Here is a 26,640-nt window from a genome sequence, read left to right on the forward strand (position 1 = left end):
GTTGCTCCTTTTCTGATTTTAAAGCAGTATATTGTACATCTGCCATTTTTTAGGAGAGAGGGTGCTCTGATTTCTTTTTGCACACAAGACAGCGAGCTCGCAATACTGCACCAACAATTACTTTATTGTTGTTTTTCCAACACTTTTGGGCCTGTTCTGTTCTCTCTCACGATGGTGCACGCTTGTGTTAAGCCAAGTAATAACAATAATAATATGCAGAAACTTAGCAAGGTGTCCCTGGCTTGGGACAAGGGAGAGAGGAGTAGCCCATTGACTGTCCCCAAGGTATTTTTGGGTCTTCCTCCTAACCAGGTGAAATTTTTATCCTCCTTAAGTATAGCCCAATCCTATCCCACTCCTCCTATGTTACATATGGCATGTAGGTGGAGAATTGAGTAACAGAGTAGTATATGTGGCAGCATGTATTTCATTAAGCTCATTTGCCTGTGTAGTGCTGTGTGTTTCATTATTTAAATAATCCTTAATCAGGAAAAAGTTACTTTTTTTTTGGCCATGGTGTCCTTCAAAGTTCTAGTCACAGGACTTTGTTCTGTTCTGAGCAGTTTTTCAGAGCCAGGGCAGGACAATCCTATCTCACAGGACCTCCTCCTTTGCCCAGCTGATCCTTTCTTTCTGTCAGCTGTGCACGTCTCCCTCTGCAAAGTTAACAGTGTAGGCTGTAGATGGTAAGCCTTAGCCTTTGCCTGGCTCCTTGGTCATCACCCCGCAGCATCCCCAGGCTTTGGGGTGTTGTACTGCCTCTGTGGGTATTCTGCCTCTGGGCATTGTGTCTCCTTGTGCATCAAGTACTTGGCTGTGATCCCTCCTTGCTTGTTGTGCCTCTGGGTATTGCCCTTCTGGGTGTCAAGCCTTGCATATTATGTCACCGGTTAATGTGCCTTTTTGGGTATTTTGCCTCCAGGGATACCATGCCTTGGGATATCATGCCCCTGAGCACCGTGCTTCCTTAAGTGTTGTGCATCCCTGTGCATCCTGAGTGTTGGATATTTTGCCTCTGGGTGTCACACCTGAGGCACTGCTCCTCCTGGGGTGTCATGCCTCCAGAGGTCACACCTCCCTGGGCATTGTGCCTCTTGATCTCCTCAGGAGTCACACTTCTGGTTACTGAAATTTGGGTGCCTCTGGGTTCCATACTTCTGGGTAAGATGCCCCATGGCACTGCACCTCTGGGTGCTGCGCCTGCAGGTACAACACCTCCGGGCGCTTTGAATCTGGGTATCACACTGGTTATGGTGTCTGGCAGGGCACACAGCCACACCTGACCAGTGCTGTCATTGTGCCTCAGTTTCCCTCCATGATGCATTGTTGCTGCAGGGTCTGTGGCACCCTGTGTCTGCCTCTCCTGCTCCCTGCCAGGCTGGCAGTGCTGTCCCTTGCTGCAAGGTGCTGGTGTGGTGTGCAAGGCTCTGGAGACACGGTCCTGGGGCCCCTACCATGGCTCGTGCCACAGGAACGTGCTGGCCCTCCTTGGCTGTTGGGGCTCAGCCTTGTGCGTGTGGGCAGGGCGCTGTGCCCACACTGATGGTGGGACAAGTGCCCACCTCTCTGGGACCCCACCAAAAAGTTGTCAGGCTGAGATTAGAAAATAAACATTCTGATCTCTTTAAAAGGAGAAAAACCCTCAACAATCCACGTGGGGTTTTTTAATTTGTCCGGTTTCTCTTTCTTTCTTTTAAATCATGAAATGACTCACACGTCTGAGCTGAAAATAAACCCAATTACGAGCTGGCGAGCCATGACAGCACGGAGGCACAGGGTCCCTCCGAGAGCAGCCAGGGCCAGCCGTGCCTTGTGCCCCAGATCCCCCCTTGGGGGCTGTGGGGTCTGCTCTGGGGGCTCAGCTGGCCCTGACAGGGCTGCTAATGGAGCTAAAGTGCTGCTGAGGGGACACGCCATCTGCACAGCCCCCAGGGCCTCGCGTCTTTGCACTCAGAGCCTCTGCCCAGCGGCTGTGGGGACGCACACGTGTGTCCCCACGTGTGCGCAGACACCGGTGGCACCCCTGTCACCCTCCCCGCTCCCTGCGGCACAGCGCGGGTGGCACAGGGGCCCCGGCCTGTGCCCCCGGTGCTGTGCGTGACACGGCCGTGTGCTGCTCTCTGCAGGGACCCCTGCAGCAGTGACACCGTGCCAGCCGTGGTCCCCGGAGCCAGCGGCATGGCGGGTAAGGCACCCCGAGAGCCCCGGTACCCTGCACGCCCCGTTCCCGTGCTCCGCATGGCCCGGGGATGGCCGGGGCTCCCTGCGCCCCGAGGCGTCCCCTTGTCTCCTCTCCTCGGAGGCACAGGGAGCAGCCGCTCGGCTCGTCTGACCGCTGCTCGCCCTTGCTCCCTGCCAGCTTCCCAAGGAGGGCTGTGGGGTGAAGGTGATGAGGAGCCCGTGCCAGCCGAGCCCAGGGGGTCCAGCGGCGCCCCGGGCGCCCAGCCCCAGCCTGACCCCTTGGCGCAGACGTGTCTCCTCCGGGATCTGGAGATGGGTCCCCTCGCCCACACACAGACGCTGCGGGACTTTGAGCAGGTGAGACCGGGGGGCCGCCCGGGCATTGCGGGGTTCGTGCCGGGTGCGCTGGTGGCAGCAGCGGGTGAGGAGCGCAGGAGGGGCGGCGGGGCAGGTGGCGGGGCCAGAGGGGGCCGGGCCCGGCCGGGCGCCGCGCTCCCCTCACCGCCCTCAGGGCTGCGGCGCGTGGGGGCCGCCGGGGCTCGGGTTTCACCAACCCGCTGTCCCCGCTCCAGCGATTCCTCAAATAGCTCTGGGAGGCGGAAAAAAAAAAAAAAAAAAAGAGGAAAGGGAGAGCAGCGGGGCCAGCGACGGGAGCTGCGGGCGGGCAGGGAGCCTAGGCTGTGTCCCGGCGGCGCCATGTGAGGGGTGCCGGGATGCCCGCCTCATGGAGCGCCGGCCATGGCTAACGGGTACCGCACGCTCTCGCAGCACCTCAATGACCTCAAAAAGGAGAATTTCAGCCTCAAGCTGCGCATCTACTTTCTGGAGGAGCGCGTCCAGCAGAAGGGCGAGGACAGCCGGGACGATGTCTACCGGCGGGTGAGTGCCTGCAGGGGACGGGGTGAGCGGGTTTCCTCTCTTTTCTGGGAGGGAATGGGGTGGGGGGAGTGTAGCCGGGGGGAATGCCAGGGAGGGCTTCGGGCACTAGGGCTGGGGGAGCTGCTGTTGGGAGTTTGCCCCTCGTTTCCTTTGACAGGAGCGGGAAGAGGGTTGGGGAGGGCGTCCCCAGCCCAGGGTGGGTGACAGTGCAAGTTTGGGGGCACACAGATGGAGTGGGTATGCCCCATCCCGGAGCCGACAGGCTAAAATACCACCTGTGCCACTCACCGACAGGAGCACCCAAAGCCCTGCCATGGCGTGGGGGTCCCCCATGCCACCTCTTCATTCCTGTGGGCAGTAGGGCTGGGGTGTCCAGGCAAGCGTGAGGGCATCCTACCCACCTCCTTCCTGCTCCATAGAACATTGAGCTGAAGGTGGAGGTGGAGAGCCTGAAGCGGGAGCTGCAGGAGAAGCAACAAGCCCTAGACAACACATGGTGAGTGGGGCTGGCCAAGCCCTCACCCCGGGGCAGACATGGTGCCCATGTCCTGCCTGTGGTGGCTTTGTGGGCATGGGCACAGGGGGTGTCCGCCTGCACCCTGCCCGTAGCAGGCAGTAGAGGGGCCTGCGATGGGGCTGGAGGGGTTTGCAATGGGGCTGGGCACCCACGGGGCTCCTCTTACAGCCCTGGCGCCAGCCAAAAATAAAGGACAGCACCTGTTTGGTGGGGGAGGGCAGCGCCGTGCCCAGGGGCCATGGCATGGGTGTCTCACCGTGGGGTACCGATGGCAGGGGGGCCAGTGGCACAGCAGCTGGTGAGGCCCTGGTTTTGGGAGTGTGTGAGGAGTGCTCTGGTGGGTCAGAGCCTAAACATGGCCTGGTGCTGCCAGAGGAGCGGTGTCCCCAGGGCAGGACATGGGGAGAGCCAGGCTGAGGGCACCTGCAGTGGTACAGATCACCCAGCCCAGCTGGTTTGGGGTGGAGGCTGTCACACCGTGCTGTGCTATGCTATGCCGTGCTGTGCCATGCTGCACACTGCCAAGCCATGCCGTGCTGTGCCAGGCCACGCCATGCCATGGGACATGCCATGCCATAGGAGGCTGTGGCACACCGTGCTGTGCCAGGGGATGCCATGCCATAGGAGGCTGTGGCACCGTGCTGTGCCAGGAGATGCCATGCTGTAGCAGGCTGTGGCACCATGCTGTGCCAGGAGATGCCATGCAGTAGCAGGCTGTGGCACCGTGCTATGCCAGGAGATGCCATGCCATAGCAGGCTGTGGCACCGCGCTGTGCCAGGGGATGCCGTGCCATAGCAGGCTGTGGCACCGTGCTGTGCCAGGAGATGCCGTGCCATAGCAGGCTGTGGCACCGTGCTGTGCCAGGAGATGCCATGCCATAGCAGGCTGTGGCACCGTGCTGTGCCAGGAGATGCCGTGCCATAGCAGGCTGTGGCACCGCGCTGTGCCAGGAGATGCCGTGCCGTAGCAGGCTGTGGCACCGTGCTGTGCCAGGAGATGCCATGCCGTAGCAGGCTGTGGCACCGTGCTGTGCCAGGGGATGCCATGCAGTAGCAGGCTGTGGCACTGTGCTGTTCCAGGGGATGCCATGCAGTAGCAGGCTGTGGCACCGCGCTGTGCCAGGGGATGCCATGCCGTAGCAGGCTGTGGCACCGCGCTGTGCCAGGAGATGCCATGCTGTAGCAGGCTGTGGCACCGTGCTGTGCCAGGGGATGCCGTGCCGTAGCAGGCTGTGGCACCGTGCTGTGCCAGGGGATGCCATGCCGTAGCAGGCTGTGGCACCGCGCTGTGCCCGGCAGGGTGGCTGCGGAGAACCAGACGAGCCGCAGCCAGGCCGCGCTCCGGCAGCAGTACGAGGAGCGGCAGCGGGAGTCGGAGCACGTCTATGAGCTCCTGGAGAACAAGATCCAGCTCCTGCAGGAGGTGAGTCTCAGGGGATGGTGGGGGCCAGGGAGGAGCCAGGGGCTGCTGCCTGGCGGCTCACCCTGCTGCCATGCAGGAGGCCAGGCTGGCACGGAGTGAGGCTGAGCAGGCCACGGCGCTGGCCAGAGCCGAGGCGGAGAGATGCCGGGAGCTGACAGGGAAGCTGAAGGAAGCGGCGAGGACAAAGCAGGAGGACAGGAGCGACAATGGCTGTGGCTCCGTGGCCCAGAGGTAGGTGTTCGGGACCTGTCTCCTCCATGTCGCCAGCCTGTGTGCGGTGCCAGTTCTTGGGGACTACCGAGGGGATTGTGATGTGCATGACTGAGGGGCTGTGCATATCTGCTGGGATGCAGAGGTCCCCCAGTGGGGGAGAGCTGGTCTGTGGGGAAGCGGGAGCAGTCCTGAGGCTGCTCTGCTTTGCCCCAGAGATTGACCTTTGTCAGCTGTCCCCAGTGTCATCCCATGGCCATCCCAGTCCCTGAGCATCCCGTGCCCTTTTGTCACTTTCAGGAGGATCGAAGAGCTGACCCAAGAGCTGGCTGCCAGCAACCAGCTCGTGGAAATGCTGTCAGCAGAGAAGCGTGACCTGCAGCAGTGCCTGGAGGGGTCTCCGGTCATGGAGGGGCAGGTAAGTGGGCAAGAGTGGGGAGACCCCAGGAAGGAGCACATCCATCCAGGGCTTGGCTGGTTGTTGTCATCCCTGTCCCCTGCTGGGGCTGTGGCCAGGGCTGTGCCGTGTTCAGCCTGGCAGGGTTGGGTGATAGCCAGGAGCTGGGAGGAGCAGGGGGGCTCAGAGGACACGGTGTGAGCTGTCAGGGGACAGGCCACCAGCCTGTGCAGTCCTTCTGAGGGTGTTGGTGCCGCTTGCTCCCGTCTGCCATTTAAATCCTAAGTCTTAAAATACCCCTGGCAGCCTGGCATGGTGCCAGGCAGGATTTCGGGGCTGTGAGAGTTTAGAGCGGCATGTTCCTGGCAGCTGCACAGCTCTGGCCACGCTGGATGTTGGTGGCAGGGCGCTGTCCCCAGCAGCCGCGGGCTGTGAGTGCGTGAGCTGCCTGTGCGGTGCTCCCGCAGGGACCCTGCTCTTTGCCCGCCAGGTGGCACGGGCTGCTGTGCGGGTGCTGGTGGCACTGTGCTGCGGGGACAGGGATGTGCCCACCCACACTGCCTGCTGCGGCTGGGCACCGGGGCATGGCACTGGCATGTCCTGGTGCTGGAACAGGCACTGGGACAAGGATCCAGCACTGGGACAGGTGCTGGCATTGGGACGGGGACGTGGCACAGGCACTAGGGTGGGGACCTGGCACTGGGACAGGCACTGGCATTGGAACGGGGACGTGGCATAGGCACTGGGGTAGAGACGTGGCACTGGGACAGGCACTTGCATTGGAGCCAAGCACTAGTGTGTGGGTGTCTCTGGCACTGAGACTGGATCCCTGCGCTGTCGAGTCCCGATCGATCACTGTCGTCTCTGTCGCGACCCCCGGCACTGCCCGTGTACCGGGAGTGGCGCAAGCCGCCACTGCGCATGCGTAAGCGGGCGTGGCAACTACATATCCCGGCCGGCGTTGCGGGCCCTGCGCACGCGCGGGAGGCCGGGCTTGGCCGCCATCTTGAAATCTGAGCCAGAAGCAGGGCGCCGCCGTGGCAGGAGCATCCTCGGCTCGGGGCGCTGGGGCCGGGGCGGGACGGGCAGGGGCAGCCCGCGGTGAGGGGCAGCCCCGGGGACGGGGGCTGTGAGGAGACAGGGGGCAGCATCGGGGGCTCGAGCCGTGAGGCGAGGGAGCAGCATCGGAGGGGCGGGGGGGGCTAGCCTGGACAAGGGGGCAGCCCTTGGCTGTGAAGATGGGAAGGAGGTGGTGTAGGGTGGGATGTTTCTGTTGAATCAAGAGTCCCGGCGTGTGGCCACTCTAAAAAGAGAGGATTAGTGCGGTGAGGCGTGCCGCCGGGCTCAGGGACTGAGGGAGATGTGCTGACCTCGAGAGCTCGCAGGAGTGGGTTCGTGTGCCGGGAGGGAGGGAGGATGAAGGAAAACTGCCGGATCTGCGGCCGGGAGCTGTGCGGCAACCAGCGGCGATGGATCTTTCACACGGCGGCCAAGCTGAATCTCCAGGTGCTGCTCTCCCACGTCCTGGGCAGGGAGCTGTGCCGGGACGGCAGGTCCGAGTTCGCCTGCAGCAAGTGTGCCTTCATGCTGGACCGCATCTACAGGTTCGACACCGTCATCGCCCGCATCGAAGCCCTCTCCATCGAGCGCCTGCAGAAGCTGCTGCTGGAGAAGGACCGTCTCAAGTTCTGCATCGCAAGCATGTACCGCAGGAACAACGACGACTCCAGCTCGGAGGACAGGGCTGGGGAGGGGACCGTGGACCTTTCCAACCTGCCTGATGCACGGTACGCTGCCCTCCTGCAGGAGGACTTCGCTTACTCTGGGTTTGAGTACTGGATGGATCAGGAGGAGCACGGGCTGGAGCCGCACAGCTGCCATGGCTCCGAGGGGCCAGGGAGCCGCCCGCGGCGCTGCCGGGGCTGTGCTGCCCTGCGCGTGGCCGATGCCGACTATGAAGCCATCTGCAAAGTGCCCCGAAAGGTGGCCAGGAGCATCTCCTGCGGGCTGTCCAGCCGCTGGTCAGCCAGCGTGGGCAACGAGGAGTCGTCTGTGTGTGATGTGGCCGAGTCCACCAGCTCCAGGGTGGCTGTGGATGGGGACAGCATGGAAGAAGGCACACCCGCGTCCTCTCTCGAGTCTCTGGACACCACCGTGGAGGCCAGCCCTCCGCAGCAGAAGGATGAAGATGCAGATAAGGGGGTGAAAGGGAATGGGAAATGTGACGATTTCTCGGATGATCGCATGACCCCGAGCTCTTCACTGAGCGGGAACAGGCTGGAGCTGGCCCTCAATTTGATCAAGACTTTGGACTACAAACCCCTTCAGAGCCCCCGAGGCAGCCGACTACCTATTCCTGTGAAGTCCAGCTTGCCCCCTCCCAAGCTCAGCCATGACTTGGCAGATGGCAGTGCTTCTGCTGGCTTAGCATGTGCTAGTTCTGCCTTCCTGAACACAGACAGAAAATCGTTTTCCAGAGCTCCTTTGGGCCTTCCCCTGGAAATTTCAGAGCTGCAGGAGCTGTGGGATGACCTCTGTGAGGATTATATGCCGCTGCGGGTACAGGTAGAGGTCACAGTGCTGCCCTTCCATTGAGCATTGTCCTCGTGGTCCAGTGCTGAGCCCACTGGGGATTCTTCTGTGCTGAGATAATGCAGACAGCCACGTGTGGCTGATCAGGGGCTAAGAATAGGCAACTGAGTCCTTTTTAGGTGTGCTGCCTCTCTCCTCAGTCATTCTCTTGTCTCCTGTTTCCTCCCGGTGTTCTGGGAGGTGAACCTTCCCCCCCTCCATCAGCCCTCCCTGACAATGCAGCCTGCTGGGTGGCTCTAAGCTCTTTGTCATTTCTCTGCTGAGAAAACACCAGTTTCACTTCATCTTTAAGCCTAAAGTCGGCGCGGCTTTTATCCACAACCGAAGGGAGTATTTTAAGCTTCTGGGCATGTGTTTTCCAGCAGGTGTGTTTTCTTTGTGCCTGAGTAATGGTTGGAGTGTGGGGAGCGCCTGCCTCCAGCCCCGCCTCTGCAGGTCAGGCCTCCGACCTGCCAAACGTGCAGAGCCACCCAGGCATCTGTGGCGTGTGCCCTGAGGAAAAGGTGTTTTCCTTGCAGGTGGATTTGTGCCAGAGGATGACTTCAGGGTTGGTATTCAAGATAATTGGTTTATTTTCTGATCCTTTGCAAAGATCTATCAATTAGTGGCAGGCGTTGCTGGGAGGGGATGAAAGCTCCTGCTTTCGGGATGCTGTTATCTCTCTTGATAGCAGTCCCAGCTCCAGGTTGCCTCTGTTTCGCTGGCTTTAATGAAATGTTCTTTAGTATGCAGCCAAAAAGCCGAACTCCCTTCTTTACCACGTCCAGTAATGAATAGAAGGCCTCAGTCAGGTTCAATTCTGGAATATCCGTGTCAGCCTAATTGCATTCCCATTAGCAGCCTAATGCTGTAGGTAGCCCGGGGGATTAGGAAAATGCTCGTTTATTGCTATGGCAACTGTGGCAGTGCTGAACTGCTCTTGCTCTTCAGCCGGCTCGCTGTCCCATCTGCTCGGGCGTTTCCCGGAGCTGTGTGCTTTTTTTTCCATAAAAGCCTGCTCGAGAAACGATGCTAGGGAGGAACGCAGGAGAACTAGTTTTCGTCTGGAGCACAAAGGCATCGCGCTGGCAGCCGGCAGCTGAGGGTGTGAACCAGGGCATCGTGGCTCAGTTGCTGATGGTTCTCGCTGCTAGGGGTGTGTTTGCAGGGTAAAAATGGGCTTTCTCTGAGCACCGTGGCGTGCTTGCAGGTTGGCTTTGTGTCACACACGGTCATCCATCCTCTTCTAGGAATTGTGTTTTGAGGAGTTTCTCCAGCCCCTGGCACCCGACCGGCCCTGCCAGGATTTTATCCTGCGGGATTTTTTACTGCCGGTTCCTTGCAGCGCAGGGTCTGGCTGATGGAGGGAGGGCTTAATCCTTCGGATGGCTTTAAGAGCAAAAATGGGAAGGCACATGCAGCTGGTAGGCTGAATAGTTCTTGCACAAATGATTTTTCTTTTGGTTTGTAAAAGCAACACCCCTTCCTGTAAGTCAGGTGCTGCTGCTGTCCAGTGATGGCTGCGCATAAATGTGAAAGGAATATTCAGAATACATAGGACCACAGTTCTCTTACTGCTTTTGCAGTTCTTTGAATTTGTGGAGCATTCTGGTGTCAGGGCATGTGACCTTGTAGGTACCATCTTCCCAGGCGTTTTCTTGAACCAACAATTCCTCCCCTTCCCCAGCACAGCCACAGGAGGTGGCACCAAAGGGAGCCTTTGTGAGACTCTCCCGCAGCTGCCTGCGGTGCCCTGCTGACAGCCAGGCTCTTCCCCACTGTCTGGGCAGTCTGAGCTTGGCAGGCTCAGAGAGTGCCGTGATTATTAGTTTTTAAAGAAGTGTTCTATTAGGGTCAGTGTGTGCTGGGGCTGCTGCTGCTGTGCTGAGGAGAGACTGGCAGTAAAATGCTGGTGTTGGAGAAGTTGACATGGCTGCAGGGAGGCACAAGGGAGGCAGCTTGGGCTTTGGAACTTTGGACTCTGGAGCTGGCTCTGCCTTTCCCCTCCCCGCTCTTAGCTCTCTCCAGGTTTTCAGCCCTTTTTCTAATGTGAAAATTGAGGAAATGTGTTTTCCTTCCCCCCCCCAACTCTGTTTTAATCAACTTTATTTCAAGATAGCTGCTGGGACAGATTCCAGCAGCTCTCCCTGTCTCATCCAAAGCCTTCTGGCAGAGAAAATTTGTAATCACCGTGACTGTAAGTGTTCACTGAAATCCTAACAAAACATCAGGGTAAAGGGAGGTGTTACTTCTGTCTGTGAGAGGCAGTGCACAGATCTGAGGGAGCTCCTCTGTGCTGATGGCTTCCCCACATTTCTGTGGCCACTGAGGATGAGGATTCAGCCTGACAGGGCTAATTGGAACTGACTGTTCTGGCTGTGCTGCACTGCCTGGAGCTGGTGCTCGTGTGTGTGCTCCAAAAAGCCCTGCCACGTTTCCACAGCCTCTGTGCTGCATCCCTGCAGCCCTTTCCAGGGCTCCCATCTAGAGCAGGCACCAGTCTTGTGTCACTGATAACATTCAGGAATACTGAAGGAGCCCTGTGAGGGCTGCACAGGGTGGCTGGGATGGACTGCTCCCCTAAGGAGTTAACTCACTGGGCGGGGGACAGCAAAATTGTAAGGAGGGATGACAAGGGATTAGTGTTGTGCTCAGCCAGCCGGCTCTGGCAGGCCACGTGTCACAAAGTAGGCTGTTTACATTCCCAATAAATGGGTATGTGTCATGAAAAAAAATCTCAGCTGTGGCACTGAATTTGCTCCTGTTAGAGGAGCTGCAAGGAATTGTACTCGGTGTGGGTGCTGGAGCACGGGAAGTGGTGGAGGAGAGCCCAGAAAATCACAAGCGGAGGGGTTCAGAGCAGGGGGTGACTGCTAGGTCGTGGCAGGAGGGGAGCTGGTGGGGAAGGATTGAAGGTTGTAGGCTGATAATGACACAGAAGCTCAGCAGAACGTGGGAACCATTTCAGTGCGGGTTTTGAAACTATTTTAAAATACCAGCGGGGCACATGGGAAGGAGAGCAGGTTTCAGGGATATGGCTCGGGTGTGGGGAGAAGATCATCGTTAGCCCACAGGCAGTGGTTAGAGCTAAACAAGCTGCTGGGCTCGTGGTGCAGCAGTGAGGAGAGACAGGGAGCCCACTCAGAGCCTTGGAGCACCAGGGCACTTGTGGCAGATGAGGCAGAATGCCAGGTGCCAACCTGCCACCCCGGTGAAGGGAGACACGAGCAGAATGATGTCTCAGAGCCAGTTAGAAAAGCACATGGCCCACGTTTAAACCCCTGCTGCAGGGTCTGTGATGGCCAGCAGCTGAGGAGAAGCAGCCAGTGCAGGAGTTGAGCCATTGTCTCATTTCCCCCTGTTTTTCTCCTTTCAGAATTTGCAGGATGAACGGCAGCAGGCAGCTCCAGGTAGCGCTGCAGCAGGGGAGCACGTGTCCGATGTGCGTGCAGCAGAGCTGCAGGGCAAACTCCAGCACTCTGAAGCTGCCAACAAGGTATTTCTTCATGAAGGGCACATCCAGTGCTATGAGTCTGATGTGGTTAGTGTCAGAGGGTGCCTCCTGGGGTGTGTGATTCGCAGTGCTATTGTCTGTCAGATTCAATTAAAAGCATTTGCCTTTTTTTTTTTTTTTTTTTTTTTCTGCAGCTGGGCTGTGTAAATTTTCCATATTTAATTTTGCAAATCATTATTTTGAAGGAACTTCCCACTTGCTGGTGAGCCTTCCAGGAGCTGGTGAAGGAGATGCAAAGGGCTGTTTCCCTGTCTCTTGGATTTGCATGGGCTGAGCCTGGTGTAGGAGAGAGGGGGAGTCCTGGTTTCATTTCTGTTTAAATACTTGGGAAAGAAACGTATCCGAGTTCTCTTGAGGCAGATCAATAGTAACTCGTGTTGAGAAGGGTGTATGTTCATAATTATACTTTTGAACTCTAAGATAAATCTGGAAAAACAGGCTAAATGTGGAAAGAAAAAATTGAGATGGAATATTTATTTAAATCTGGGCATGGCCATAGGTGCTGCAGCTGCCTGGACTGCAAAGCTTGATGGAAATAGAGACCCGGGGCCCAGTAAATGCAGTTAGAAGTGTTTAAACACGTTAGGGGGAGTGTCTCAGGGAAGAGATAACAGGACAGGTGTGTCAATGGATGAACAACAGGAGGAAATTATGTGGCAGCACCAGCTCCAACTCCAGAAGTTGAGTCCTGAGTAAGTTCATAGGAAGAGATGTATCATCCAACTTTGAGCATGTCAACAGGCAGCATGTCTAAAAGTGCTAATAAGCACTTGTTTAACTGCACAACATGTCCTGTGTCATGAGCTTTATGGTGAAAGCAGCAAACTGTCCTGAAACTGAGTGGGTAGTGTTCTCTTTAGGGTGAGAGTGTCAAGGGCAAAGGTTTCTCAGGTTGTAAGCCAGCCATGGAGACTGGTGAGAGGTTCCTAGCAGTGGCCAGGGTCTTTTGTGCTGAAGCACAGAACTTAATGCTAAATAAGCCACTGATTTGATCAGTGAATGTGAAGCTTCTTCATGCTGATATTTTTCTTTCAGATTTTTGGGAGGATTTTGGGCTGAAACAGCCCCTTTCCTTTTGAGTAAAGAGAAACAAATGATAGAAATTGGGAGGGAGTGCTGCGGGGCAGCCTGACTGAGACTCTCTTGGGGTATGTGGGAGGCAGTGTGGTCTGTGAACCCAAGCCTGGAACCTCTGCCCTGCACCTGAGGGAGCAGAAGCACTGCAGTAAGTCCTGTGAAGGGCCTTAGTGTTTACTCACCGGTCTCCACCCAGCTCCAACGGTGTTTACAGACTCTAGAGGGAGCCACGTTGATCTCGATGTGTTCAACACCAGGGCTGTATGGAGTAAGGAGTGGAGAGAGTCTTAAGGGTGTTTACATAGATCATTAAGCAGGATTAAATAAACCCAACCTATTTCTGTCTTCAGTTGTTACAAGAGAAGCTGAATGAATTGAATTTCGAATTAAAATCCGTTCAAGAAACGTCACAAAGGCAAGATCGTACAATCCAGAGTCTGAACGAGGCCTTGAAGAGCAAAGAGAGTAAGGTAATAGTGCAGGGTGGTGCTCACAAAAACGGGGAACTGTGCTCTAGCCCTGTGGGCAGTGGCTGAGAAGGAATGCTTGAGCCACTGCTTGGCATCCTGCATCTCAGTAAATTATTTCTTGCAAAGCCTCTTTCATGTGGTGCTGAGGTCATAATCCAGGCTGGAGGCTTGGGATGGGAGAGTTTATGCTTGGTTTGCCACTGACTGGGCTTCCTGTGCTTGGGCTCAGACGGAGGAGCTGTACCACATCATCGAAGGGCAGAATGAGACCATGGCCAAGCTGCGGGACATGTTACACAGAAACCAGCTGGGACAGCTGCAGGTATGCCCTGGAAAGCCTCAGATACATCAGGTTTCATTCTGCAGGGATCCCGTTTTTTAATCCCTCACGTGAAGAGAATCTCCTGAATTTCTCTGAACCCTGCTTTTTGGTAGGTGTCAGAGAGCCCACTGTCACCCCAGGAGCAGCAAATGTCACCGCTCGATCTTCAGAACGCGCTTTTCTGCACCAAACTGGAGGTGCAGAAACTGAAGAGAGCTCAGCGCCAGAAGGAGCATCAGCTGGCTGAAGCCAAGAGAGCAACCCAGCTCCTGGAGACCACGGTCCATGAGGAAGAGCAGCAGAAAGAGGCAACCTGGAAACACAATCAGGTGTGACAGGCACTTAACCTGGAAGTTTCTGGGTTTACACGACTAAGGAGCACTGAGGTGGTCGATATCATTTCTGCTGACAGCAGACTGGGCATTCTTGCCTAACCCCTTGTCACATGTGGCAGGGAAAATTCTCCAGCCTCCTCAGTGTCATAGCTGAGGATTAAGAATCAGCAAAGACCTCTGATAGTGGGTTGTCACTTGTACATCACTGGCTGGTGCAAATGTCCCGTCTCTTTTTGTGATGTTCATGTCCCCTGCTGCACAGCCTAGCCGTGATTGATTAAAGCTCTGCCTGTGGCCAGAGCAAGGGGTTTAGATGGATGGATACCCTGGGCAATGAAATAATTTCAAACACCATGGCAGTGTGTTTTGAGATGTGAAAGTTGTAGCATTGCAGATAGCCGTTCCCACAACCCTTCCTCAGATTGGCCTACTGTTTATGGTTGTGCTGAGGCCTGAATTCCAAGGTATTTATTTGCCTTTTCCTTGCAGGAGCTGCGTGCTGTGGTACAACAGCTGCAGGCAGAGCTGCAGGACAAGGCTCAGCAGCTCCAGACTTTGGAGTGGGAGAAAAGCCGTGAGCTGCAGGCCCAGGAGCAGAGAGTTCAGCGTTTGACTCAGCAGCTGGCTCACAAGGAGCAGCTTCTGCAGGTGAGATCAGCAGAAAGATCTGAGTTGAGCCTAATTAAATGGAGTTCCTGATCCTGCTTTGGTATTTGGCCATGCAAAAGTGTGTCTGTAGCTTTCATGCATGTCCTTTGAAGAAAGGAAGGAAGGAGAGGGCTTCTGGGCCCACAGGGTGAGGAATAAGGCACAAGTATCCACATACCTCAGCCCACATCAACTCCTGGTGAGCCCTGGCAGGGGCTGGTCAGCCAGCTCCAGGTGCTGGGACTACCACCCTTTGATGTGAAGGCTAGAGCAAGCATTGGGTGGAGGTTGTTGTCCCTGTGTGCTGCTCTTGGGGATGGGTGAGGGTTCTGTACTGTCAGTTGTACTAGGGGATGTGTGTCTGATCTCTAGGAGTCCAGGGAGCTTCTGCAATGCCAGCAAAGCTTGGAGAAGAGCCCTGCAGCCGTGAATGCCATGTTGGAGAAACTGCAGCAGCGTGTCAGTGACAGGGATGCTGCTCTGGAGGTGAGCACATATTGTAGGCAATGTTTCAGCTGTCCCTGAGGCTCAGCCTTTGGGTTACCTTCAGCCCCAGGGGTGACCATATCTTCTGCATGCTCTTCATGGCTCATCCTTTGAGAGGAATCCCCCTGGCAGGGGGAGCTGAAGTCCAGCATACAGAGGGTGTTGGCTGCAGAACCCCATCACCCCGTTCTGAATGATCCCCTCTGTCACACAGCGAGCAGTAGATGAGAAGTTCTGTGCCCTGGAGAAGAAGGAGCAGGAGCTGCAGCAGCTGCGCGTGTCCATGCGGGAGCGCGGCAGTGACCTGGAGAGGCTGCGCAGCGTCCTCTGCAGCAACGAGGCCACCATCCACGTGAGTGCTGCCACTGGGCCTGCACAGCCCAGCATGGCTGTGGGGACGTGCTGTTAGATACACCTTCCTGTGAATGCGCTGGGGACAGTGTCTGCAGGTGTTTGGCTTCCTCTGGCCTTGTGTGTGGGGCAAGTTCCTCGGGGACTCTTGTTTCTGGGCTGGGCATAGAGGCCACCTGCAGCAGATGGGTGAATCTGTGTGACTCTGCTAGCAGTAGAGAGAGTATTTCCAGTTTTGCTTAATTTGGGATTAAGTTTGTGTCCCTGCTTGAGCTGCTTCTGTTGTGGTCCTCAGAGCCTGGAGAGCCTCCTGAAAGCCAAAACCCTGGAACTGGAGCAGGTCTCGGCAACCTGTCAAAACCTCCGCTGGCTCAAAGAGGAGACTGAGGCCAAATCTGGCAGCAGGCAGAAGGAGCAGGAGGGGATCATCCAACAGCTGCAGACCTGCCTGCATGACCGGAACAAGGAAGTGGAGGTAAGGCCTTAGCTTGGCTTCCTGAGCCTTCAGCCGGTTTGTCCATAGAGAGAGTGATCCCAAAGCAGAGGCTGCTGCTTGCCTCACCTGGAGCTGTGCTCAGCGTTCAGAGGCTGGCTGCTTTTGGCACTTGAACACACCTGTGCCTGCCTACACTGCTCCCTCAGCTACACCCAGGCTGGAGAGTCCTTGAACAACTTCCAGTCTCTCTCCTTTCCTCCCCCTTGCTCAGGAGCTTACAGCAACTCTGCTGTGCAAGCTGGGCCCCGGGCAGAGTGAGGTAGCAGAGGAGCTGTGCCTGCGTCTCCAGCACAAGGAGAAGATGCTGCAGGATCTCCTCAGAGACCGGAACCGTCAAACCATGGAGCACGATGCCGAAATTCGGGAGCTGCTGCAGGCTCTGAGCGCCAAGGAGCAGCAGAGCAGAGTGAGTTTTGTGCAGTGCCACAGTGGGAGGCTGAGGTGGGTAGCACTGACTTCTGTGAAGCCAAGAGAAGCCCTGGAGCGGACTGAGAGAAAGGGAGGAGTTTCTTCCTCTGTAGTGAGAGGCTGGTGAGCAGAGATGGGAGGGCTGCACTGGAGTGGTGTGAGGGGCCAGGAGCAGTAACTGCTAAGCTGCTTTGCTGAGCACTTGGAGTCTCCAGTGACAGATGAATATTGAGATGGTTTCCCTTAGTCTCCAAGGAAGATGAGGGACCAGGACCCTACCCTATCATGGCCCCTCATTTTCCCCCTCAATCAGGTGGCTGCAGAGAAGATGGCACAGGCTTTGGCTGAAAGGAGCCGAGAGCTACAACTGCTGCGCCAGCACGTGTTGGGGAAGGACCCTGTTGGGACCCAGTCAGCTGGTGCCAGGCCATTGAAGCAGGACAAACAACCCATACAAGTAAGAATCACACACTGTGTTTCTCTGCCTGTGGCCTTGGGGCTTCAGAAAGAACTGGGTGCCACAGAAAGAAATAGGAGAGAAGAGCACCACAGAGAATGATAGAAATGAAGGTGGGATTACTGAAAAGTCTTCTATAGGAGAAGAAGAAACTGAGGAGCAGGAATGCTGCCTGAATGTTCTGATCTTGATTTCATCAGCCTTTGTCACTCAGTGTCTCTTTTTGTTTTGATGGAGCAGTAATTGAATCCCTGGGGCACATGAGAGTATGAAAGACATCCACCCTTTGACCTTGTAGCATTGACCCACTCCTTCCTTAGGCTGGGCTGCCTTGCTGTATTGTAATCCCCTCCCTGACATTGTCACATTCTGGAGGGGACAAGAGAGCTAAATTTAGGTGTCACTAATTCTTGGCAGAGCCTGCTGGCTGTTTGCTGTCTCTTCCACAATTGGAGTTGGTATTTTTAAAGCAGCTTTGCTAAAACCCCCTTTGAGGCTGAGCACAGCTCCAAGGCTGCATATGCCATGGCTCCTACTTGAGCAGCTGTTAATGGTTTATTGGTGAGCTGACGTGTTGAATGTTTTTAAGCAGCTGTAAACAGGTTTCCATTCCCAGCTCTAGAGACTTCCAGGGATGTGTTTTCCTTCCTGCATGGTCCCTTTGGGCCACATCTGAGATAAAGATGAGTCTCAGTTGAAAGATGGTCCTGCTGCAGTTGAGTGAAACCTGTTTAATCTTTACTGTGAAGACACTTGCTGCCAGCAGCTTCCCACTGCCAAATAAAACAAGGCCAGTGCCCTCTTCCCCACAAGTACAACTTGTGGGTGTAATTTCCTGCTGCCAGGCTACATCCCCTTCATTGTTTTTTCACATTTTAGAGGTGTCAACAGAACAGCCAGCAGCTTTGCTGCAGTCCTGGAATTCTGGGGAAGCTGTGTGCTCCCCATGAAAATGCAAGCCTGCAGGCTTTTATGTTTTCAGGAGGTACTGCGAAGAGCTTATGGAGCTACAGTCATTGCTGGATCCCCACAGGAAGACAGCAGCTGCAGGACAGAGGGAGGTGAGTGTGGGACAGCATCTTTTGGGGTCCCCCACATATGACCGGGACTTTCTGCTGTGGGGGAAACATGATTGCATAGAACTGTGGAAGAGAGAGAACTTTGAACAAGAGAATTTTGAAATAAAGCTCTGCCTCTCTTCTGGCTGATGTCTGACAATGGGAGTAAGGGAAAGAGGCTGCTGTTGGGTTTGAGGTGAGATGTTTCTACTCAAGATCTGATGCTGTCCACTGGAGAGTTTTTGACTTTGTTTCAGGCTGAGCTGAGACAATTGTGTAACTGTTTTGGGTTTTGCCTTGGGACCAGGACACGTGAACTTTGCCAGGGGAAGGACAGCAGGCCTGTGATGTTGCCGTTGCTTTCAGCTGCTGTTGAAAAGGAAAGCATTTACTGAGAAACAGTGTGATAAGGGAGCACAAGCACCAGGGCCCTGTCTTGCCAGAGAGGGACTGTGTATGATCCTGGGGTCTGAAGTGGCACACAGTGTTCCTGCAGTAACCAAGTTGTCTTTGCAGTTACAATGTCAGCAGCAGAACTGGAGAAGGATCTCGTCAATGCCAAAGAGGAGCTGGAGCTAATGGCAAAGAAGGAAAGGGAAAGCAGGGTGAGCTTGTGATGGAGCCTGTGCTGATCTCCTTTGCTTTTGGGAGGCCTTAGGGCTGCCCCTCACTGGAGGTTTTGGACCTTGCTCTTGTGAGGGTACCCCCAGTGAGAAATGGGGGGCAGCATCCTGCAGGGGGGTGTTGGCTTTCAGAAGTCTCTGACGTGCTTCTCTTCCCTCTGCAGCGGGAGCTCACTGCTCTGCAGTCTGTCCTGGCCACGCAGGAGGAGGAGCTGCAGGTGCAGGCCTCGGACATTGAGTCCTTGACCAGAACCATCCAGGTGAAAGAGGACCTCATCAAGGTGAGATGCTGTGCTGGGCTGGGGGAGTTCCGCCTGGGAATGCTGCAGAGGAGTCCCTGTTCCCCACATCCTCAGAGCAGTGTGGCTGGCTATACCAGATGCTGTTGCTGCTGGTTTGCCTACAGCTCTCTGGGTTCCTTTGGCCAGAAGGCAAAGGCCCCAAACCCCCAGACTGTTCTTATTTGGTGTTTCAAGTCCTTTAATCAGAGCACACCCTTCCTGTGTCCCATCTTGCTCCTTACTGAACACTCTGGTCTATGCCTAATCCACTCTCAGTGCTTTGGCATTTTTTCCTTAGAAGACCTGGATCTTTCCAAACACTGGAAACTGCTGGCAGTTGCATTCCAGGGAGGTTTGTGAAGGTCCAGCTGTCTTTGTTACCGATCCACTCCTCATTGAGCTCTCCTGCTGTTTGCTGGGTTTCAGGATCTGCAGATGCAGCTGGTGGATCCTGAAGAAATTCCAGCCATGGAAAGGCTGACCCAAGAAGTGCTGGTGCTTCGGGAGAAAGTGGCCGTAGCAGAGTCCCAAGGACAGGAGGCTACTGGAAACAGAAGGCAACAGGTAGTGTGCCAGTGGGGCAAGCTTGGATGTGTTTGTGTTTCTCCTGGCACTCGGTTATGAGGTTTTGTTTTCAGCCTTTAGATAGGCCAGGATGTGCTTGTTCTTGGAAGCTGGCTGTGTGGTTGTGGGAGTACAGAGAGGAGAAGATCAGCTTTCTTTAGCACTTGTTCAAAGAACAGAGGCTTTTGGGAGTACAGGGATGACATGGACCAGCTAGACACAAGCAAGAGAGGAAAAGGACCCCCCCAGTTTGTCAGGGACAGCTAGATAACCTCCTTTGGTTTCTGTTTCTGCTCAAGAGCTGCACCTTGTCTCTTCTCTCCAAGCAGTTGTTACTGATGCTGGAAGGGCTGGTGGCTGAGAGGAATCGGTTAAATGAGGCTCTCCAGGCAGAGAGGCAGCTCTATGGCAGCCTGGTGAAATTTCACACACACCCAGACAGGTAAGTGAGGCTGCCTTGGCTCTGTGCTGCCCTGCTCTGCCAGGGCAGGCGTGGCTGGTCCAGCGGGGCAATCCCTGCATCCCATTCTGCAAGTCTGAGAATTTCCAGGGGGGGAAGAGGGAGTCTAGGCAAAGGATCAGCCAAATGCCTCTTTGAAAAGAGTCCAAGTTTTAGGCTGCCTTTTTCCCTTGAAGAGGCTGCAGGCCTCTTTAATGGCCAGCTTTAATGGCTCCCTAGACTTCCCCCATTGCCATGAGATTTCCATCTCTGTTCCTTGGCTTATCTTTCCCCAGCTCACTTTCCCACCCACACTTGGCCACCTTTCAGAGACTGCTGTCAAATTCTCAGCCAACTGTTGGGTTGATAAGGATCCCTCTAGGTGCTTATCCAGGCAGTTGCCTGTCCCCTGATTTAATCCCCTGCCCTTCACGGGGCTGCAGCCTCTGGGATATTTGAGCTACCTGATAGCAAGGGAGCACATAAGTGGAGTGCTTGGGCAAGTACTGCAGAACAGCTGCGACTCCGAGGCCCCTACCACGGGCTGGGGCCTTTTTTTGGGGTGGCTGCGCTCCGGGGAGGTTCGAGGTGAGGCAGGAGGTGGCTGAGCCGCCTGGGGAGCCCCCGGGCTGTGCCTGGCTCGGTGTCCCCAGGGCGGGGCCGCTGCGGGCCGCTCTAACCCTCTTCCCTCCTGTGCCGCGCGTCCCCTCAGCGCTGCGAGAGACCACGCCCTGCAGGTGGAGCTGGAAGGGGTCCACGAGCTGCGGGGACAGCTGGAAGAAGCTCTTGGAAGAAGCTTGGAGTGTTTGAGCAGGCTGGAGACACAGGGCGCCATAGGAGGTGGGGAACAGGAGCGTGTGAGAGTCCTACCCCAGCATGCCTTCTGAGCACTGGCGCTCGCCCGCCTGCCACGGAAACGGTTCACTAACCTGTCTCACTGACTGAGCTTTGGTACTTGGGGATGGTACGATAGAACTGGTGCAGGGCTTCTTTTTTTGTTTTATTTTTGAGCTGCTTTGGAAACGGCGATCAGTGCAATCCACGTGTGTCTCGTGTATGTTCCTGTCTGACCCACCCTGGTGGCCACTGATGTATTTGCACATTCAAATCATTCCATTTTAGTTATTCCCCTCTATCTCCCTTCTCTTCCCACCACCATGGGCCAAATAAAGATTCCCTATCTCTGAAGGAAACACCAGATGTTTTCTATCATCTCCCAAGTGCATGAGTGTGAGTTTTTGTATTCCCTCACCATTTTTCTTACCCAGTGACACCCACCCCTTGGGTTGATGGTGGCTGGCCCAAAGGGAGACAGTGTATATGGAAAAGTGTGTTCCAGAGACGGAGGATTCAAGACCTGGGGACACTTGCCTGGGCCTTTTACACAAGACTTGAGTGTAGAACCAGCAGTTCAGTTTATGCTTAAACCAAATCCTACTCCAGTGTTGATGATTCTACTGACTGGCTTTTTTTTCCTAATTGTAAGTTGTTTCAACCTAACTTGCGAGTGCATTCATGGGAGAGTTTCCTCCTCTTTTAGACAGATGGTTTGGGAGGACTGAGACCTGTCCCTGCTCCCAGGGTCTGGGCTGGGTGTGCTCCCTTACTCATACGTGTACATATCCCTACATGCTCCACGTGCCCCTTGGGCCGTGGACAGGACCCTGTTTCTGAGGTGCTGGGGTCTGTCCTCCTCAGCACCACTGCATACCTTTTCCAGGCCCTCTTCCACCTTCTCTGGGAATGTGGGAGCTGGTGTGAAAGCTGAAAAACAGTAGCAACAACCCTCCAATGACCAGGGCTTCCAGTGCACAGTGGGCTGTGGATCTGCTGTCTTGTACTCAATCACTTCTCAAAATGGCAGGAGCAGATTTTGCACCTCTGAGCATCTGTTTGTGCTTGCTGGGGAGGCTGAGCTGGGGGCAGGCGGAGCAGAAGAGCTCTGTGTGCTGGGCTGCACACCTGGACCTGAGACTGCTCTGCTGCATGGCTCCCTGCAACTGCTTCAGATGGCACCTGTGCCGTGCCTTGTGCTGCCCTGGGGGCTTCTCCTCCCTGTGCCCCAGGGGGGTGGGAGGCAGCAGAGCTCCCCTTTGCACGCAGCAGGTCAGCACTGCCCCTCTGGGTCAGCACTCAGCTGCACTGTGTTCCCCTGTGGCTTGAAGGGACGCAGCTGGGAGCTGCTGGGCAGCTCTGGACTTGTAGCTATTCCTTTCTTGTGTTTCATCTCATTCCCTTCTTCTCACTTCTCCTTGTAGCACCATCTTCTCTTCATCCTTTTGCTTCTCACTTTGTAGAATCCTTTGTGTCCCTCTTCTTACCTTTCCGTTTTCCCCCTGCCATCCTGGCACTGATGCCCAGCTGGCCCCCTGGTCCCCTGGGTACCGTGGAGCCAAGGACCCCGCCCAGCCTCATTGGCATGGCCTGAGAGGAGTCTTGGCTTGTGCTCAGGCTCTCCCTTCTCCACCTGTGTCTGTTTTGCTGTAGATCTGTCCCTGCCTCTGTTAGCATCAGTGCTGTGAAGTGCCCCTTAGTGGCAGTGTTATCCTAGGCTCACGTGCCCCGGCTTTTCTGGCTTGTTCTTTCAGGCCTCCTCTTATCCCTGACAGTCCTGGCTGAGCATTCCCTGCCTGAGATCACCCTCTGTCAAACTGTGCAGTGCTTTGTGCTGTCTCGTAGCTCTTTGTGGAAGTCATTCCTCTCTGAACTTCCCCGAGGACCTTGCTTCCTGTCCCTTGTTCCCAGCGGTGTGGAGGCTCCTGTGCAGCCCCTGTACCCGAGTGTCCCGTGCTGGTGGGCTGTGTACAATTTGCTAGCATGTAACTAATTCTTTGTGCCTTCAGGCTGGGCTGAAAGCCTGAGGAGTCGGTGGAAAAGCAGAGCTGTGGCTGCATCTCTTCTGTGCTGGTGGCACACAGAGCTGAGCAGCCTGGTGTGCTCCTGCTGTGAGGGGGCACTCAAGCAGGTGGTGACCACCAGCCAGGGCACAGCTGCCCTGTGTGCACACATCTCTGCTCCTCAGCCAGCTCCCTGTTCTGCCCCTTGGTTTTAGTTGGGTTTGGGGTCCTTGTTCCTTGAGAACTGTGCTCCCTTTTACTCAGCCCCAGAGCACTGGGAGCCGTGTGGAGCCGTGGGCAGTGGTGAGAAGTGGGATGCTGTGCCCTGGCACAAGGGCTGGTTCTCCCACGTTCCCAGAGCAGCTGTGTGTCACCCTCAGCCACGGTGACCCACCTTGAGTGCCTTGTGGCCCTCAGTCCCCAGCAAAGCCTGCGGCCGACGGTCTGACCCCCTCACCCTTCCGCGCCCCACAGGCACTGCTGCCGCCCCGGCTGCTTCAGCCACCAGCAGGTTGTGTCCCTGGGGCTCAGGGGCTGTGCTGTGGCTGTGCCGAGTGCCGCCTACAGGAGCTGCTTCTTCCCTGCGCTGCTGCTGTCGCTGAGCCGTTCGCCCCCAGAGCGCCATTTCCCCGTCATGGCTGTCCTTGCTCCCTGGGGCAGGGATGGCTCTCTGTGCTCCCCGGGACACGGCTGCGTCCGTGGACAGGCTCCACCGTGCGGGGCGGTGTCCACCCAGGTTCAGCAGTGAGTGCCCCACAGTTTTGCAGCCTCATGGCGCACGTGGGTCTCCTGAGTGTGTCCCCATCTATGAGCACAGTGCAAACACCTGCCCTGCTGCAAGGCACACTCCTGGCTGGTCCTTGGCTATTCTTCCTGAGAGCCAGATGCATCCCTGCTGGCTTCCCCTTCAGCAGCGATGCTTGGCATCTCTCCTGACAGCATCTCTCTGTGTTCCGCCTCGCCTGGCAGCTCCAGACGCAATGGCAATGGATTTGGCAAAGCAGTTACCTCTCCTTTGGGGCACAGGCAGCTGTGGACTCTGGCCTTTCACAGCCCTGGGGATAGTCCTGGGCTCTGTGTAAACATCTCTCCCCTGGGAGAGGAGGGATTGGGGACACACCCATCTCCCAGCTGCCCAGACAAGGGGCTCGAGTCCTCAGCCAGGGTTTGGCACCAAGGGGACAGGAGCAGAGCTGTGTGCTAGCAGAAGAGCATGACCCCAGCTCTGCCCAAGCTCTCCACCCACATGTAGGGACACAAGTGTCCCTTTACCTCTGCAAAGCCAGCACAGGGCTTGCAGGGAGCCCCGGGCCATGCCTGACAGCACGGCTTGGGCGCTGTGGGCAGGGTGGCTGCTCCCGAGCTGCCCCTGCCTGGGCGGGCGCTGTGGGCTGTGCACCCCAATCCTCCCAGCGGGCTGGGGCGGTCCAGCGGGGCTCCCTGCCCAGCCTTGCGCTGCTGCTGCCGGCTGTGGCTTGTGGAGCGGCTGCAGGGTGCGTGGTGCGTGTGCCTGTCTGTCAGGGCAGCGAGCACAAGCCGTGCGTGGGGCAGGAGCCATCGCCGGGGCTGTCCCCTCCCTCAGAGATGGGCCAGCACAGGGTCCGGTGTGCAGGGAGGGGGTGGCAGCACCCAGGGACGGCAGGGAAAGCTCGGTCCAGCCGGGAGTATCCCAGCACCAGGTGTGTATGGGAGCAGACACTGCCCCTGGGGCTGCCCGCAGGGAGGAGGGGACAGAGGCAGTGCTGCCAGTGCCGCTGCTCTGAGCGCCTTGCGTGCTGTGCTGTCCCCTAGGTCAGGCCGCAGGTACACACGCCGATGCCAGCACCAACTTCACCGACAGCATGAAGGAGGAGGCAGCCCGTGGCTCGGCAACCCAGCAGGTGAGTCGGGGCAGGGGTGGCGGAGCTGGGCGTTGCGCCACCGCCGAACTGCGTCCCAGCCCCTTGGGAAGCGTCCCTGTCACCCTCTGCCTTTGTGCCTCTAGAGCAACCCCCGGGCCCGCCAGGAGAATGGGGGCACCGAAAGGAGCACAGCACCCACCGTGCCCGAACGGGAGCTGCGGGCTGAGGAGGAGCTGCGGGAGCTGAAGGCGCAGCTGGAGGAAGCCGGCTTCTCCTCTGTCTCCCACATCAGGCAAGAGCTCTGGGGCGCTGGAGCCGGGGGTGGCAGTGGCCGGAGGGGGCACCTTGCGTCCCGGCCTCTGCCTGTCCTTTACTGTGCCTTGCGCCCCCAGGAAGGCGATGCTGAGCCTGTGCCTGGAAAACGCGGAGCTGAAAGAGCGGATGGGTGAAGCCACGTCGCTGCTGGAGAGCGGGGAGCAGGAGGAGCCGGGGCTGGGCAGCCCTCTGGCCCCTGAGCCCCGGAGGCTGCAGCGCAAGAGCCGCGGCTCCCTTGGGGAGCGCCCGGCCGGAGGCAGCGGGGATGGCCCAGGGCTCCCGGCAGAGAGGGGAGCTGTGCCCACCAAACGCCCAGCGCTGGAGGCTCGAGCCCAGGATGACATGGCCAAGAGACCCTGCCCTGGCAGCCCGGGTGGAGGGGACGGGGGCCACGTAAGTGCACAGGGACCCGGGACGGAGATGAAAATGGAGATGGGGATGAGGGTGGAAATGAGGAGCTGACAGTCTATCTTCCCTCCGGCAGGCGGAGGGCTCGGTTCCCGGCGGGGGCTGGCCAGGGCTGGGCGCAGAGCTGCGCTCCCAGGTGGCACAGGGCCAAAGGCAGTGCCAGGAGCTGCAGGACAAGCTCGCCGCCTCGGAGGCCACAGTGCGGGCACAAGCTGAGCAGCTAGAGAAATACCACGTCCTGCTCCGTGAGTTAAAAGCCAGGGTGGGATGGAGGCGTGTCCTGAGCCCTGTGCATGGGCTGTGCAGGGGGCAGGGGTGGTGAATCCTGCCCAGGGTGCCCTGAGCTGATGGCGCTGCCCAGCAGGTGAACCTCAGACACAGCAACTCAGCAAGCAAGTGCAGGTGGACTTCCAGGACCTGGGCTATGAGACCTGTGGGCGCAGTGAGACCGAGGCTGACCGTGATGAGACCACCAGCCCTGGTAAGGAGAGCCGGGGCTCCAGGGATCCCTGTGCTCTTCCCCCCGGTGTAGAGAAGTGACACACTGTGCTCTCTGCAGAGTGCGAGGAGCCAGATGTGTTCAGCGAGACCAGCCTGGCTGAGGAGCTGGGGTCCCCGTGCCAGCCAGGGATGTCCAGAGTGGGCAAAACTGCCCAGAAAACCATGGCCCTGGAGGATGTGGAGGCCCTGCACCAGCACATCCAGGACCTCAAGGCCCAGCTGCTCAATGCCAACAAGGTGATCCAGAGCCTGCAGCGCCGTGCCCGCTCCATCTCTGTCACCAGTGGCTACACCTCGGGTGCTGAGCGGCCCCTGCCGGCTCCCAAGGCCTTGGCGTCCCCAGCCCACAGCCTGACGGACGAGGACGAGGGCTGGCAGTCGGATGGCCACGGCACGCTGTGCCCACCTGCCCTGCGGGCACACCGCGACCTGCAGAGCCTGATGCACCGCGTCACCCTGCTCGAGGCACAGCTGCCCGCGGCCAAGCGTGGAGCCGCCTTGCCCAAGGAGCTGCAGTCTGCCACTTGGCCAGGGTATGGCCCCGGGGGCTGGGAGCAGATGGGGATTTCCAGGAGCTGCCCGAGGCTGGTGGCTCTTTGTTGTTTGGTTTCCCTGCAGGCAGGTTCCTGGGGCGTTTGTGCGGGGGGGGGGCAGAGTCCCAGCAGTGGATGATGCACAGACTCCCTCCATGGCACTTATCCCTGCTGTGTTCTCAGCGGGCATGGCTGCCCTGTGAACACCCTGCTTGCTCATCTCTCCTAGGAAATACAACTCTTTGATCCAGGCACAGGCTCGGGAGCTCTCCCACTTGCGGCAGACGCTGCGGGAGGGCCGCGGGCTGAGCCGCAGCCTGGCCCAGCACCTGCGGGATGCCCTGCGCTCCTTCGAGGACCTCCTTCGGGGCACTGACATCGACTACTACCTGGGCCAGGGCTTTCGGGAGCAGCTGGCCCAGGGCAGGCACCTGGCTGAGAGGCTCAGTGACAAGCTGGGCATCAGTAAGCACCTCTAGGGGGGTAGTGGGGCTGGGT

The 26,640-nt window shown here is 57.2% G+C and overlaps 1 protein-coding gene across 10 annotated transcripts in view; it reads left to right on the forward strand.

The window, feature by feature from the left end:
• Nucleotides 1-26,640, forward strand: part of LOC119703758 (myomegalin-like) — a 36,471-nt gene that overhangs the window by 4,725 nt on the left and 5,106 nt on the right. For 3 of the 10 annotated variants that reach the window (XM_038144043.1, XM_038144044.1, XM_038144045.1), the window contains exons 1-24: nt 6,794-8,172; nt 11,555-11,674; nt 13,120-13,239; nt 13,469-13,561; nt 13,675-13,890; nt 14,386-14,544; nt 14,917-15,030; nt 15,245-15,382; nt 15,677-15,856; nt 16,089-16,283; nt 16,599-16,742; nt 17,725-17,803; nt 18,317-18,405; nt 18,588-18,704; nt 19,131-19,268; nt 19,595-19,710; nt 20,420-20,547; nt 24,336-24,424; nt 24,529-24,677; nt 24,778-25,093; nt 25,185-25,353; nt 25,473-25,589; nt 25,668-26,142; nt 26,372-26,607. In XM_038144043.1, the coding sequence (XP_037999971.1) occupies nt 7,024-8,172; nt 11,555-11,674; nt 13,120-13,239; nt 13,469-13,561; nt 13,675-13,890; nt 14,386-14,544; nt 14,917-15,030; nt 15,245-15,382; nt 15,677-15,856; nt 16,089-16,283; nt 16,599-16,742; nt 17,725-17,803; nt 18,317-18,405; nt 18,588-18,704; nt 19,131-19,268; nt 19,595-19,710; nt 20,420-20,547; nt 24,336-24,424; nt 24,529-24,677; nt 24,778-25,093; nt 25,185-25,353; nt 25,473-25,589; nt 25,668-26,142; nt 26,372-26,607 (4,846 nt within the window). In that variant the 5' untranslated portion in view covers nt 6,794-7,023. Of the gene's footprint in view, nt 1-2,126; nt 2,186-2,359; nt 2,539-2,949; nt 3,061-3,479; nt 3,557-4,876; nt 5,001-5,076; nt 5,232-5,510; nt 5,629-6,793; nt 8,173-11,554; nt 11,675-13,119; nt 13,240-13,468; nt 13,562-13,674; nt 13,891-14,385; nt 14,545-14,916; nt 15,031-15,244; nt 15,383-15,676; nt 15,857-16,088; nt 16,284-16,598; nt 16,743-17,724; nt 17,804-18,316; nt 18,406-18,587; nt 18,705-19,130; nt 19,269-19,594; nt 19,711-20,419; nt 20,548-24,335; nt 24,425-24,528; nt 24,678-24,777; nt 25,094-25,184; nt 25,354-25,472; nt 25,590-25,667; nt 26,143-26,371; nt 26,608-26,640 lie in introns of those variants that run through there. The other 7 variants (XM_038144048.1, XM_038144050.1, XM_038144049.1 and 4 more) reach the window with 6 other exon arrangements.

Source organism: Motacilla alba, chromosome 8 (assembly GCF_015832195.1).
Source record: "Motacilla alba alba isolate MOTALB_02 chromosome 8, Motacilla_alba_V1.0_pri, whole genome shotgun sequence".
Classification (NCBI taxonomy): domain Eukaryota; kingdom Metazoa; phylum Chordata; class Aves; order Passeriformes; family Motacillidae; genus Motacilla; species Motacilla alba.